At 48.1% G+C, this 14,621-nt stretch overlaps 1 protein-coding gene across 4 annotated transcripts in view; it reads left to right on the forward strand.

Annotated features, from left to right (window-relative positions):
- The window catches only part of Camkk2 (calcium/calmodulin dependent protein kinase kinase 2), a 47,641-nt gene that overhangs the window by 25,149 nt on the left and 7,871 nt on the right, over positions 1-14,621 (forward strand). For 2 of the 4 annotated variants that reach the window (XM_085679543.2, XM_085679550.2), the window contains exons 6-14: positions 538-671; positions 4,105-4,141; positions 7,904-7,925; positions 8,062-8,150; positions 9,552-9,751; positions 10,414-10,467; positions 12,631-12,704; positions 12,803-12,890; positions 14,222-14,350. In XM_085679543.2, the coding sequence (XP_085535669.2) occupies positions 538-671; positions 4,105-4,141; positions 7,904-7,925; positions 8,062-8,150; positions 9,552-9,751; positions 10,414-10,467; positions 12,631-12,704; positions 12,803-12,890; positions 14,222-14,350 (827 nt within the window). The remainder of the gene's footprint in view (positions 1-537; positions 672-4,104; positions 4,142-7,903; positions 7,926-8,061; positions 8,151-9,551; positions 9,752-10,413; positions 10,468-12,630; positions 12,705-12,802; positions 12,891-14,221; positions 14,351-14,621) is intronic. The other 2 variants (XM_085679544.2, XM_085679556.2) reach the window with 1 other exon arrangement.

The following is a 14,621-nucleotide window of genomic DNA, read 5'->3' on the forward strand; positions in this document are numbered from 1 at the left end:
TCCTGCATCGAGGAGAGGAATAATGTTTATGTCTGTTTTATCCAGTGGGCACTGAGCCCCATAGAGAAGTGATTTATTTACATGAAGATTTGTTTGTTTGTTTGTTTTGTTTGAGACAGTATCTCATGTAACCCAGACTGGCCTTTCCTTTCTGTGTAGTCAAGGGTTACCTTGAACTTCTGGGCTTCCTGCCTCTGTCTCCCAAGGGCAAAGATTTCAGGGTACCTCACCACATCCTGTTTTATGCAGCACTGGGGATCCATCCCAGGACTTGGGGTGTGCTAGGCAAGTGCTCTACTCGCTGAGCTACCCCCAACCACTTTCCCAGGATGTTGAGAACATTGAGATAGCTGAACCAGACCATTTTCCTCTGAGCCTTGGTGAACAGGGATGCCTCCCTGATTTCCAGTAGTGGGGAAAGCATGAAGAAAGGGAGCTCCCAGCTCCCAGAAATCCTTTATCCTTTTTTTAATCCTTTGTCCCATTAGCAACTCCCCTCCTCAGAAGGCCTCTGCCCTAACTCTGTGCTTCCTGCAGGTCGCCCCCCACCCCGAGGGACTCGCCCAGCTCCAGGGGGCTGCATCCAGCCCAGGGGTCCCATCGAGCAGGTGTACCAGGAGATCGCCATCCTCAAGAAGCTGGACCACCCCAACGTAGTGAAGCTGGTGGAGGTGAGGAGGGAGGGTGAGGCTGATGGTCTAGCCCCGGCTTTGTTAATATCTAAATACCTACTTGCTAAGATCTCAAGGCTGAGGAACTTGTGGCCTCACATACCCTCACACTATTGCCTCATGTTACTGTCACTTCCCAAGACTTTCTATCACTACCATTTTACAGATGCAAAAGTCGAGGCTGAGAGTTCCAAGGCTTGCCCTTTCCCTACTTCTTTGTCTTTGAAGTTGTCAGTTTTTCTCCTATACACACAGGTAGTTGGAACACAGAAGTAGTTACGCATACAAACAAGAGAAGTCTTGTGAGACAGCTCAGTGGTCTAGGCCCTCGATGAAAGTCTGGCCTAAGTTGGATCCCCAGAACCCACATAAAGGTAGAAGGGGAGAGCTAACTCCACAAAGTAGTCCTCTGACTTTAAACACACACACGATAGCAACAGCAACAACAATACTTTAAACAAAGCAAAACAATAGTTTTGAGTGTAGTGGTGCACACTTTTAATCCCAGCACTCAAGAAGGCAGAGGAGTCAGATCTCTGAGTTCGAGGTCAGTCTAGTAGATATGATGAATTCCAGACTAGCCAGGGCTACGTAGCAAGACCCTGCCTCAAAAACAAACAAAACAGAAGTCACAATTGTGCTCCAGGAGAACCTGTGTAAACACTGGGGGAGCTGGACGCACACTGCTGTAGACAGCTTTGCTTCAGCCTAGTAGGTCCCCCCCCCCCCCCCCCCCCCCCCCCCGCAGGATGGCTTGATGTGCTTTAAATCCGGGGAAACTTTGTGTTAGCTATAGTCATTCTAACATACCTAGAGAAAACAACTTCATTGGAGGAAAGGTTGATTTTGGCTGAAGGCTGTTTTCTGTTCACGTTTGCTGGTTTTGTTGTGTTGAGCCTGAGGCAAAGCAGAAATGTTGTGCCCAGGGAGGAGATGGGGGTGGGAGGAGAGAGAGGAGAGGAGATATCTTTAAGATACACACATTTGAATTCACCTAGCTTTACCACTACCCAGAACAATATACCAGTTGGGTGCAGGGCCTTGACTTCAGCAGACCTCAGAGTGCTGCTGTTCACATTGTTTACATTTATTCATGTGTATCCCATTAACATATAAAACAGAGCTGGACGTGGTGGTGCATACCTGTATTCGCAACGCTTGACGTGGAGGCAAGAAAATCCAACATTCAAGGTCAGCCCAGGTTACAATCGATTGCATCTCACACAAACAAACAAAACCCAAAAACAAAAATGTAAATTGGCAAAATTTTATTCATGTAAAAACAATAACCCTATTATATGTGATAAATAGTAATTTTTATTTGTTTGTTTATTTTTGTTTTTCAAGACATGGTTTCTTTGTGTAGTCCTGGCTGTCCGAGAACTCATTCTGTAGACCAGGCTGGCCTCAAACTCAGAGATCCCCCTGCCTCTGCCTCACAGGTGTTTGCCACCACTGCCCAGCAAGAGTAATATATTTTTTATGAATAGTAACTACTTGTTTGTATGTTTGCATGCGTGTATTTATGTAGGTGAAGGTACATGTGTGTACATGCTTGTGGAGAGCAGAAGTCAGTCCTGGGTGTCTATCCTCAGGAAGTGCTATCCACCTGTTTATTTGAGGCAGGGTCTCTCTCTGGCCTATAGTTCACCTATTAGGCTAGGCTGTTGGGCCAGCAAGCCCCAGACATCTGCCTGTCTCTGTCTCCTCAGCACTGGAATTATAAGCATGTACCACTGGGCTTCACTTTTTAAAAAAGATTTACTATTTCGTTTTTAGTTAATTCTGTGTATGTGATGAGCTGTGTGCGTGTACTTGCTGATGCCAGGGGTGTCAGATCCCCTGGAACTGGAATTAGAGGAGGTTATGAGCTGTATGATATGAGTGCTGGGAGCAGAACTGTCTTCTGCAAGAGCAGTATGTGCTCTTAACCCCTAAAGAGCCATCTCTTTGCCCTGGTACTTTCTTACATAGGCTCTGGGACTGGACTGAAGTCCTTGTGTTTGTAAAGCAATCGCTTTACTGAATGAGTTGTCTGTTCTCTGAAACAGTCAAAACAAAACAAATGGAAAAGGATGGATTTTATACTCTTGCTGCTGCTGGTGGTTGCTGCTGTTGTTATTATTGTTTTTCTTTTTTGTTAATGTTTGGCTTACTAAAGGTATCTGGATTCTCTATCTGTTTTGGCCTTTGCCCACTGTGATACCATTTTGTACCTTCTGGACACTGAATGCAGGTAGAGAAAGAGAGCGGGAAAGGCCAGTGTTGTCTTAGTCTTAAAGTAAGAATAGTTTTCTTCTCATAGCCCCCCTGGAGGTGATTGGGGGATCCCCAGGAGATCCAGATCTGAGTTCCTCTGGCCTAGCTTCTCACTGACCTGGTAAAGACAGTGTTGGCTCTCGGAATGGGGCATGAAAGACTTTGTGGAGAAAGTGATCTCTGAAGTGGCCCTAGCTATCTCCTGCTCAGCAAAGACAACAGAAAAGGACGTTACAGGGAAAGGAACATCAGAACCTCAGTATTGGGGAACATAGCCTTGCCTTCGGGATATGGGGGATACTGTTGCCAATCCTTGCCCGGAGTTCATGGCTACAGAACTTGCTCAGCTGTGCCTGCAGTCTTGTGTGTCTTGAGTGGCTGGGGAAGGTGGGTGATGTGGAAGAGATAGGAGTCCTGCTCGAGGCAGGGGTCTTGCTCATGCCTCTCTCTAAGAGAGAGAGTAGCTGCAAGCTGTTGCCCTCTTTCCTGATGCCATGCTGTGATCCTGATCTCAATTCTCCAATGCTGGAGTTGGCCATTTTAGCAGAGCCCCAGGGTGCATGGTCTGCAGGTACCCCTGAGTCCTCATGGGATCTCTTTTTTCCCTACACCGTGCATCTAATCTTTCCAACCAGTACAGCAAGACCATGTAGCCATTCTGTTTGTTTATCTATCAGGTGTTTCTTGGGTACCTACTTTGTGCCCAGCACATATGAGACATCACCAAGACAATCAAGGTGGACAAGCTTGGGACCTGCACATCGGACAGAGACAGGAGCAGGCATGGAGACATGTCCTGCTAAGGTGGGGAGGTGTGGGTTCACTTTTTGGAGGGGCTGCTTGAGTTCAAGTCGGGTTTAACTTTTCCCCCGAAGCCAGAACATGTTTCCTAGAAGATGAACTGGACTGCCATCCAGGTGTGGGACATTTCTGGGGAGGATTTACTTCTCCTTGCTGTTCTTCAGGATGTTCCAGACCTTGAAGACTGGCCTGGGCTTGAGGACAGGGGGACTTGGCTATCATACTCTGGGAATTTCTGTCTTCCCCCTTGACTGGGAAGAAGGATGGGAAGTGCACGCTCCCGTGGACACACACCATCACACACTCCTACTTCCTCTTGCTCATATCTGTTCTTTTTCTCCTTGCTCCTGACATTGGGCGGCTGTGCCATCAGGTCCTGGATGACCCCAACGAGGACCATCTGTACATGGGTAAGGGCTTTCCTCCATCCACTCTGGGGTAGCTGCATTTGCCAAGGCCCTGGTGTTCCCTCTACATAGCTGTAGCCCTGGAGTCAAGGACAGGTTCCTCTTTCCTGGTCCAGCTAGGCCCCACAGGAGCGCGCACACCTGCGAGGTAGTTCTTGCTGGGATTTAACGTCTAGATCGCCTAGGTCTTCATTTGCGGCTCTTTCGTGAGCACCTGCTGCATATGCAGAACTATTCCAGGTGTGAGGATAGTGTGATAAAAAGAGACCTTTACCGCTGATATCCCAGACAGGAAAGATAGTGTTGACAAATAAACTAGAACTTTCTATATTATAAGAGTAATTAGGGTGATTCAGAGAAAGTGGACAAAGCCCTTCATACAGGATATACCTGAATGTCAAGGATTTGGCCATGTTACATTGGGGCAGGGCATAGAGGAAGAGGGAAAAGTAGGTTGGAAGGCCCCAAGGCTTTAAGAATTTAAAAATGGGGGTGTTGATAAGTAGGGAGAAGAGTCAGGGGTAAGAATGATGAGTTTGGGAAGCCATGGTGGGGCAATCAAAGATCTGGGTCCTGCTCACAGACTAAAGCTCAGGTATGTCTTCAGAGACGTCATTTACAAATGCTGAGGACATCAGGAATGATGGTACATCCGTGAGGCAGAGACAGGAGGACCTGCCTGTGGTTTCTAGGCCAGCTGTCAGAGGCTACGTAGTGAGTGAGACCTTGTCTCAAAAAGGAAGGAAAAAAAATGATAAATTTGAGTCAACTAAGCCGGGCGGTGGTGGTCAAGCCTTTAATCCCAGCACTCGGGAGACAGAGGCAGGTGGATCTCTGTGTGTTTGAGGTCAGTCTGGTCTATAGAACTAGTTCCAAGACAGGTCCCAAAGCTACAGAGAAACCCTGTCTTGAAAAAACAAAAACAAAAAAAATCTCAAAAAAAAAACCCCATTAAATCAACACTAATTTACGTGATCTATAGAGAGAGCCAAATTGAATACATGGCAAGCAAGCAAGTGAAATCTAAATTTAATCAGAAAACTGGAAAATTTATTGGAGCCTAGAATGGTGCTCCTACAGTAATTTTCTCACCCTGAGTTCCAAAAGGCTGTGCCGGAGCAGGTGGTTCATTTATGAAATGCTACAGTATCCACGTCCCTTCTAGGTTTCTCAGGAAACATCTCAAAACATCCTCAGAGCAGTCACCTGAGTGTACTGCAAAGGTGGTGAAGGTAACAGCACTACACAAAAGGAAAATAAGAATAATAGGCCGTTCACGGAGGAAGAAACCGGAGTTCTGGGTTGGTAAAATAGGATGGAGTCCATACACTTGCCAGCCACAGCCATGTGTGCTAAGGACAGAGGGTGGGCAGTGTAGAATCTTTAATAGCAGACCAGAGGCTCAAAGGATAGAAAACATCTGTCTTTCTAGAAGTTAAAAGAAAACAGGTGTAGAGACATGACTTCAGTCAGAGGACTCAAGTTTGGTTCTCAACACCCACATCTGGTGGCTCACAAGTGCTTATAAACTCCAATCTCAGGTGATCTGATGCCTTATGGCCTCCACAGGCTCCTACACACAGCACACATAAACTCAGCCAGGCGCGCTTGTAGACGATGTCTTAGTGTTCTGTTGCTGTGAAGAGATACCATGACCATGGCAACAATTAATTGGGAAATGTTTAATTGGGGCTGGTTTACAGTTCAGAGGTTAAGTCCATTGTCACATGGTGGGAAGCATGGCAGTGGGAAGGCAGACATGGTGCTGGAGAGGTAGCTGAGAGTTCTACATCTGGATCAGCAGGCAACAGAAAGATAGGGAGACACTGGGCCTGAGCATCTTACACCTCAAAACCCACCCCTAGTGACACACTTCCTCCAACAAAGCTACCTCCTAACAGTGTTACTCCCTGTGGACCTGTGGGGGCCATTTTCCTTCAAAATACACAGACAACACTTGGGAGGCAGAGACAGCCACATTTCTGAGTTTGAGGCCATCCTGGTCAACATAGTGAGTTCTAAGCCAGCTATGGCTATATAATAAGACCCTATCATAAAACAAATCGAGAAACCCAGAAAAAAAGCTTGAACTGTTATTATAGAGTATCTGAGTGGTTCTTAGCACCCATGATGGGTGGTTCACAGTGCCTATAACTCTAGAGCCAGGGAACTACGATGCCTCTGGCCTTCAAGGGCACCTGCACACATGTACACAGATCCCACACACATACCCGTAATTAAAAATAATAAAAATTAGCAGAAGCTACAGCTCAGAGCACTTGTGTGGTGTGTATGTGGCCAGGGTTCAGTTGCTAATCACAAAAAAAACAACAGAAGTTTCTGCCCACCGCTCAACCCCAAGAGTGGCTGAACTGTCAATGTGCGAAATAGAGACCTGTTTCAATAGGGCAGCTTCCTCTGTGGCTGGTGGTTTGTGCTCGGATGGGAGAAAAAAGGTAGAGGAGTTTGTGAAGTTGTAAGGTAAGACATAAATAACCAAAGCAAGAAAGGCCAGCACTTGTAACCACAGCCCAAGGCAAGAGCAGATCTGCCAGGGTCCTGGGTGTATCTGGAGACTGTATTAGTCAGGTTTCTCTAAGGAACAGAGCCCATAGAGTGGAGGTATATATCAGCAGTAGATTTATCAACATTGTCAGTGACTTTCAGACTGGAGAGAGCGAGTAGTTGCTTGGCCCGTGAGGCTGGATTCCTCAGCAGCACCAGACTGGCACTGACCATCTGGAGGGTTCCTGTAGGTCAGCTGGTCTTCAGTCTGTATTGGAAGCCTGAACAAGCTGGTTCTAATATCAGCATAGGAATCAGCAGTGGCAGCAGCAGGTAGATGAACTCAGCATCGAGACTACAAGCCAGCAAACAAGTGAGGCACTCCTTCCTCTGTCCTGGTACCAAACAGTGCTGCGTATGTTTAGGTTGAGTCTTCCAACATCAGTTAAAGCAGCCAACACAGTGTTCCCGAAGTCATGCCCACAAGTCTGCTGGCTATTGACAGCCCCTCACTGATGTTCTTTCCAAGTGAGTCTAGGCTGTGTCAAGTTGATGAAGCTAACCCACCATAAGAGCATAGCATCAGTCCTCTCCTGGGTACAAGTGGAAAGATGAGAAGACAGCCTAGGATCCAGGCTTAGTTTCTTTCCCCCTGGTTTTATTTTCCTTCCTGCATCCTTGGCTCCGTGTGTGTGCACGTGTGTGCACATGGGTGCATGCATATACAGTCATCGCACCCTTGGCTCTGTGTTTATGTGTGTGTATGAATACATGCATGTATGGTCTTTCATTGCTGGTGCTCAAACCCAGGGCCTAGTGTATGCTAGGCAAGTACTATATCGTTGAGCTATATCCCTGACTCCCACCCACCCACCCCTGTTTTACTTTTTGAAACAGGAGCTCACAGAGTTGACTAGGCTAGTTTTGAACTTGCTCTGTAGTCCAGACTGGCTTTGAATTTGTGATTTCCCCCTGCCTTAGCCTCCTGTATAGTTGGGATTACAGGCCTTTACCACCAGATACAGCTTTCCAAGTTCAGGTGTAGGGTCCTATGGCTCTCAGGAGGTCCTTTGTCTCCCTGCAGTCCTAGTAACGCTGAGCAGCTTTGGTTCAGTAGACTGTATATGTGTCTACTCAGCCCTTCCAGGTTTCACTTCTGTGCTTGAAATGTCTAGAGGTGGCTAGAGGTGGGATGGAGGAGGAGTGAGGTGGATTTTCAGTGTTTCAATGTGACAGTTTTGCCTCCTTATCTTCCCACAGTGTTTGAATTGGTCAACCAAGGGTGAGTATCCATCTTCCGGGTGATATGCCAGGCTTCCCCTGCAAGCTGAGTGAGGGGAGCCGGGCTCTGAGGGAGACTGTGGGCCAGGGCTAGCAGGATCTGGTGCACACTGTTTACACATGTGTCAATCTTGCAGGCCTGTGATGGAAGTGCCCACTCTCAAGCCACTATCTGAAGACCAGGCCCGATTCTACTTCCAGGACCTGATCAAAGGCATTGAGTACTGTAAGCCATGCCTGTGGGGAACTGCTCTTCTCTGGGTGGTTAGTGACTCAGTTCGTGGGTGGAAAATGGAAAGTACTTCATTTTCCTGCTGGGAACATAGGAGTGTGTGAGCTGCAGGGGTCTCCACACGGTCCTGGGAATGGCAGACTGAGCCTTGGCAATGGAAGCCTTCTCCCTGCTGCAGAGAAAAATGAAGACCAGTGGCATAGTGAGATTTTGTAGATATGGCCGTATATGTACTCATGCATGTGGAGGCCAGTGTCTTCCCTCTGGAGCTCTCCACCTTGTCTTAACTTAATTTTTTTTTTATGTTAAGAACAGCCCTTTTTATTAATATATTAATTGCGAAAGACTACAGAGACAGAAAGACAAAAATATGTGTATATATACATTAATTTATATATATATATAAACTTTTTTATTTCATTATTTTATTATTTTGTAGACAGTCTTTCGTTGACTTGGACCTCACCAAGTAGGCCAGGCTGGCTGGCCAGTAGGCCTGGTGATGCCCTCATCTCTGCTTCCCCACACCACCATGCTCAACTCTTTTTTTTTTTTTCCTAATTGGTACTGGGGACCAAACTCAGACCCTCTTGCCTGTGGCACTTTACTGCCTGAGCCCTCTCAGTGAGCTTTAAAAGTCCAGCGCTCTCTGTGCAGACCGGGCACAGCGAGGGCTCTGCTTGCATCATCTTCCTAGTCCAGCAGCCTGGGGTGGGGATCGTCTTTCCTCCCGGCACCCTGGTTTCCTCATCCATGAAATAAAGTATCTCGCCAGGGCTGGGATCAGCATGTCGCTATCAGTAGTTCTGATGGGCTCCCGTTGGCTATTGTGCCTTTTACCCCTGCCTGCCATGGGCAATGGTCGTGACAGTTAATCGGGATAAATGAGAAGTATTTAACACAGAATGAAGTCCTGAACTATTACTCTTTTTACACCACCAAGTTCATCATTACCCCAGAATTGGCACTTGCGACTTCCAGACTATAGGATTGTGTGATACTTATATCCCCTGAGGAGCCAGGACCCCAGTTCTGCTTTGTGGTTCATACTTCAGATGAGCCTGCTCTGGCTTAGTTGACTTGCTGACCATGATGAGCATTAGCCATTGGTAAATGAAAGGCTGTGTTTGACTGTCACAAGTCTCAGTGTGCCTGTCTGAAAGTCAGACTCAGCAAAAACTGTTTATAGGCCATGACAGGTGGTTAAAAATTGCCGTAGTCAGTTGGTGTTTTGAAAATGCTGTAAACGTCCTTAAATTCACTTTCCCCGTATGTCTCTGAGCATGTATGGGCAGGGGGTCTGGGGCTTGGAAGATGAGGCATCAGAGTGACCAAGTGGAGATTCTCATGGAGTTTTCCTGCCCCCTCTCTTCCATTGTTGTCCTCTACATCCAGTACACTACCAGAAAATCATCCACCGGGACATCAAACCTTCCAACCTCCTGGTGGGAGAGGACGGACACATCAAGATAGCCGACTTCGGTGTGAGCAATGAGTTCAAGGGCAGTGATGCCTTGCTCTCCAACACCGTGGGCACACCTGCCTTCATGGCACCTGAGTCGCTCTCAGAGACCCGCAAGATCTTCTCTGGGAAGGTAAGGTTGGCTCTGCTGAGTTCTGCCTGTCTCAGGGTTCTTTGGTTCGAAGTAGCAAAAATCTGACAGAAGAGATGTACAGAAAGCAAGCCCACTGGGTGTGTAGCTGTTGAGTCATCAGCCAGTTAGAGGAACTCAAGCAAGGTCAGTATCTCCCCATCTTTGTCTCTGTTCTGCTGAGCTGGTTTCCCTGTGGGTGGGTCAGGCACCAGTACCTGCAGGCTACTTTCCATAAGGTAGTCAACTTAAGTAGCTAGACTGTCTTCTCGGAATAGCCACTGCAACGAACCTGTGACCAACCACTTTGGCTGGGGCGTTGTGATTTCAATGGTCATGCCAGAGTGCATGTCCCAACTAAAAAGGCTAGGATTCAGAGTTTGCTCTACCCCAAGAGTCTGGATTAAGAAAAGGTAGTTTAGCCTTTATTCCCAGCCCTCTAGAGGCAAAAAGGCAGGTAAATCTCTGTGTGTTTGAGGCCAGCCTAGTCTACTAAGCAAGTTCTAGGACAGCAGAGTAGTTGTACAGAGAAACCCTCTTGAAAAACAAAAACAAACAAAAAAACCAAGGGAAGAAAAGGTGGTTCCCAAGGAGGTTGGAGACTTGATTATTGGACCTGCAAAAGCAGGTGTTGAGTATCACACTGATCTCTCGTTTCCTTTCAGGCCTTGGATGTTTGGGCCATGGGTGTGACTCTGTACTGCTTTGTCTTTGGCCAGGTAAGAGGGTGGCGTGTTCTGTCACATGACTGCTGTGGGTGATGAGACAGTTCTTATGTGCAGATTGTATCTCCACAACTGAATGAATAGCTAAAACGGATCCTTTGTAACATACGCATCTCTGACGATAGTCTCATCTATATAAAAATGGTTGAATGGAATAGATCAGCAGAGGCTGTGTGTAGATTCTAGATAGTTGATGAGTTTAGGGCACAGAGAGCAAATATTCCACCTCTCTCCGTTCCTGAGCCTGAGACAGACATCACTAGTCAATCATTGTGTTCCTTGAAGCTTCCTTAGTACTGTGCTCTTTTCATCAGAGTGATCCTAGCCACTGTTGCTGGGGGTAGAATGGGAATGGGAATTAGTTCAAAGATAATTATTGATTTAGGGAATAGTACTTTTACTTCTTGTTATGTTTCTTTATTCTACTGTCCCAACATTATTCATGTTCAGAGGCACCTCTTTTTTTCTTATGTGTCCCCCACCCACCCAGACAGAGTTTCTCTATGTAGCTCTGACTGTCCTGGAACTCCCTCTGTAGACTAGACTGGCCTTGAACTCACAGAGATCCACCTGCCTCTGCCTCCAAGTGCTGGGATTAAAGGAGTATACCACTATACCTGGCAAGGCACCTCTTTTAACTGTAAAGTCTGTGAGCAATAAAAACCTGGCTCCTTCCCAATTTGAACTTGTGTTGCTGTGGAGGAAGGTTTAGGAGTCTTGTTTCAAAACCAGCCATAGACAGAGGCAGGTGAATCTCTGAGTTCGAGGCCAGCCTGATCTACTTAGTGAGTTCCAGGACAGCCAGGGCTACACAGAGAAACCCTGTCTCAAAAAACAAAAAAAGGAAGGAAAAAAAATCTTGTTCTATGTAGAAACAAAGGAGTTTTTTTGTTGTTTGTTTGTTTCGTTTTTTAACTATTTTCCTGGAGTGTTTATTAAATTTTTTTTTTTTTTTGAACTAGTGAGATGTCCTAGCAGTTAGGTGCACTCTCTGCTCTTGCAGAGAGAACCCAGGATTTGTTCCTGGTACCCAGTTGACTGCTCACAAAGGGCTGAAATTCCAGCTCCAGGGAATCTCACTCCCTCTACTGGTCTTCAAGGGCACTCCATGCAAACAGCACATACTATACTTACTTGCATGTACACATACACACAAGCATATATATATATACATGTAAAATCTTTTGATATATATAAAATCTTTTGACTTCTTCGGTCTTTCAAACAATTTTAGTTCAGTATAAAGTTGAGAGAATTCTACAGTGAAAAGTCAAACCCTGCCACCTGGAATCTACCATTGTATTATAGTAGTATCCTTCTATCAATTTATCAACATGCCTGCCCCCCAGCTAGCAATCAAACCCAGAGCCTTGTTTATAATGCTAAGCACTATTTGTACCACTGAGCTGCACCTCCAGTTCAATGCTTACATTTTACAACCCCTGAGAAGATAGAACCAGTTTCAATTTTCATTAGTTCAGCAGATCTTACTGTGCCAAGGACTTTCTGAGAAAGAGCCCGCCAGGAAGCCCTGAGCTGGTGTTGAGGCCCCAGTGGAAAGGAGTTACCACTGGGTTAGGGTCAGGTGCCCCGCTGAGGTATGGTGGTTGGCAGGAATGAGGTAGGTCTGCTGTAGGGAAGCCTGGGGAGGCCGCACATAGGTAGCTTTGGTCAGGTGTGACTGGGGAGAACAAGCCATGCTGTTGTTGATGGGGAGCTCATTCCAGGTAGAGGGCACCATGGATGGGTGACCGCGGGTCCTGAGCCAGACTAAACTCTCACAATCTTTCTCTCTCTTTCTCCCTCATGCACGCACGCGTCCACTCACGCACACCCAGACACCCGTACACCTGTTCTAGTCTTAGCTTCCTTACTGGTCTCTGGGTAGGAGAGTGGAGAAGAGTGTTTGCTTTTGTGTCAGTAGGAAACAAAGCAGGTCAGTGGTGCAGTTGGGAAGGGCTGGAAACAAGCTTGGCATTCCTGTTCCTTCGTAGATTTGGGGGCAGAGTGAAGGGCAGTGGTTCCTGCTTCCTCTCTAGCCTGGGCCACTGCTGTTCTTTTCTCTGCCGTGGTCCCTGAGGAGTGGCACAGCACAGACAGCCTCTGAAGGGTACAGGCGGCAGCCGCTGACCGCCATCCTCCCTGGCTTCTCCACAGTGCCCATTCATGGATGAGCGGATCATGTGTTTGCACAGTAAGATCAAGAGCCAGGCCCTGGAGTTTCCAGACCAGTGAGTAGAGCCTGTCTGTCCATCACCTCCTTCTGATTCCTTAGTGGTCAGGGTCCTGAGTTGTCTGTGACCTGTCCGTGATGTGTCACCACCCCTAGGCCTGATATAGCTGAAGACTTGAAAGATCTGATCACCCGAATGCTAGACAAGAACCCAGAGTCTAGGATTGTGGTGCCCGAGATCAAGGTATGTAACTGCTGCTGGCTAAGAAGGCTTGAACTTGAGGCCTGTGGTCTGTGCTTGGAAATGTTTGGCTCAGCCCTGTCCACAGCACCACACCCTCCTGGCATCTCTGCCTTCCCATGTCCTGGAGCCTCTGGGCTGCTGGGTGCTGCTGGGAGCAGGGGCGAGTGTTGATGGTTGTGAGCTGTGGAAGCTGTGACCATCAGCGGGGCTGCCTGCGCTTGCTCCCATTGGCTTGTGCTGATGGTGTCCACCCTGGAGAGCGATCCAAGGCCTCTGTGTGCTCCACGTTCTGGCTGCTGAACCTCAAGTCCTTTCTTTGGCCCAGTCAAAGATGTGGGCCGGTCCCTTCGAGAAACTGCGGAGAGGGTGGGAGGAAGTTCGTGGGCAGTTCAACCTCTGCCTGCTGAATCCGACCCTGGTAGAAAGTGCTTTCAGCAGAGGCCTCGTCCACCACTTCGCATTCCTGTCAGTGCCCAGTACACACTTCTGACCCTTAAAAAAATAAATCTCAGCATGATCTGGGGATATCACTCAGTGGATAGAATGATTGACTGGCATGCATGAAGCCCCAGGGTTCCGTTTCCAGTACTGTATAAATTGAACGTGGTAGTGCATGCCTATAACCACAGCATGTGTGTGTGTGTGTGGGGGGAGGGGGCCAGGATCAGAGGTTTAAGGTCATCCTGTACAGGCCAACTTGAGATGTGGTCATGTCGAAAGAAGGGAGGGAGGGAGGGAGGGAGGGAAGGAAGAAGGAAAGGAAAGAAAAGGAAAGGAAAAACAGACATTTCGAGATATGTTCAGGGTTTCTGAGACGCCTGACTCACTTGAACTGGAAGGGTGTCTTTAAGAGTGTTCAAAAGTCACAGATAAGGACTTGGACCCCAGAGAGAGGACTTGGGTGCTCTTTGGAGTGTGCCATTCCACCAGGCCCCTCCATAGCTCCTTGTTTCCTCTTCTGTGGATGGGAAAATGCACTTGTCCAGAGCACGGCCTCTTTGTTCAGGAAGAGTTGGTGGGGACCAGTGACTGCCCTGAACAGCGGGGCAAAGTTGGCCAGATTCTGGTTGCTCCTGCCATGACCAGGAACCAGACGGAGACCCGCCCCTGCACTCCACAGCTCTGCAGCGCTCCCACTCTGTCTCCACCCTTTCTCCTTTCCTCGCTTCTCTCTTGCCTGCCCTTCCTGCCGGGATCACTGGCTCTGCCGCATGCCTGACCCCCCGGCCCTAGCCTCTCCTTCCTGCATGCCCTCCTTGGCACTGCTCACTGGCAGGGCCTTGTGGGAACCAGCGGCGCCTGTCCCTCACCCCTCCTGTCATTCGTTGAAGCTGCACCCTTGGGTCACGAGGCACGGGGCCGAACCATTGCCATCGGAGGACGAGAACTGCACACTGGTCGAGGTGACCGAAGAGGAGGTCGAGAATTCAGTCAAACACATTCCCAGCCTGGCGACTGTGGTAAGGCGGGAAGGTCCACTGACCAAGAGCAGGAACTGAGAGCGCCTGAGGCAGGGCTAGAGAGGACAGGGCTGGACACACGCCAGATGCCTGGGAAGCAAGCAGATGTGGGATCTGAGAATCAGGATCCTGTTGGAGTTACTCCTGACTCATAGCCACTCATTGGGCCAGGTAGCCCTGGGGCTCCCAGATTTCTGTAGAGGTGAGCACCCCCCACCCCCAGGCATCTGGAACTGGTGCTTTCAGAGCATGTTAGGGGAGAGGAGCCAGG

Source organism: Myodes glareolus, chromosome 2, assembly GCF_982192425.1.
Source record: "Myodes glareolus chromosome 2, mMyoGla1.1, whole genome shotgun sequence".
In the NCBI taxonomy this organism is placed as follows: Eukaryota; Metazoa; Chordata; class Mammalia; order Rodentia; family Cricetidae; genus Myodes; species Myodes glareolus.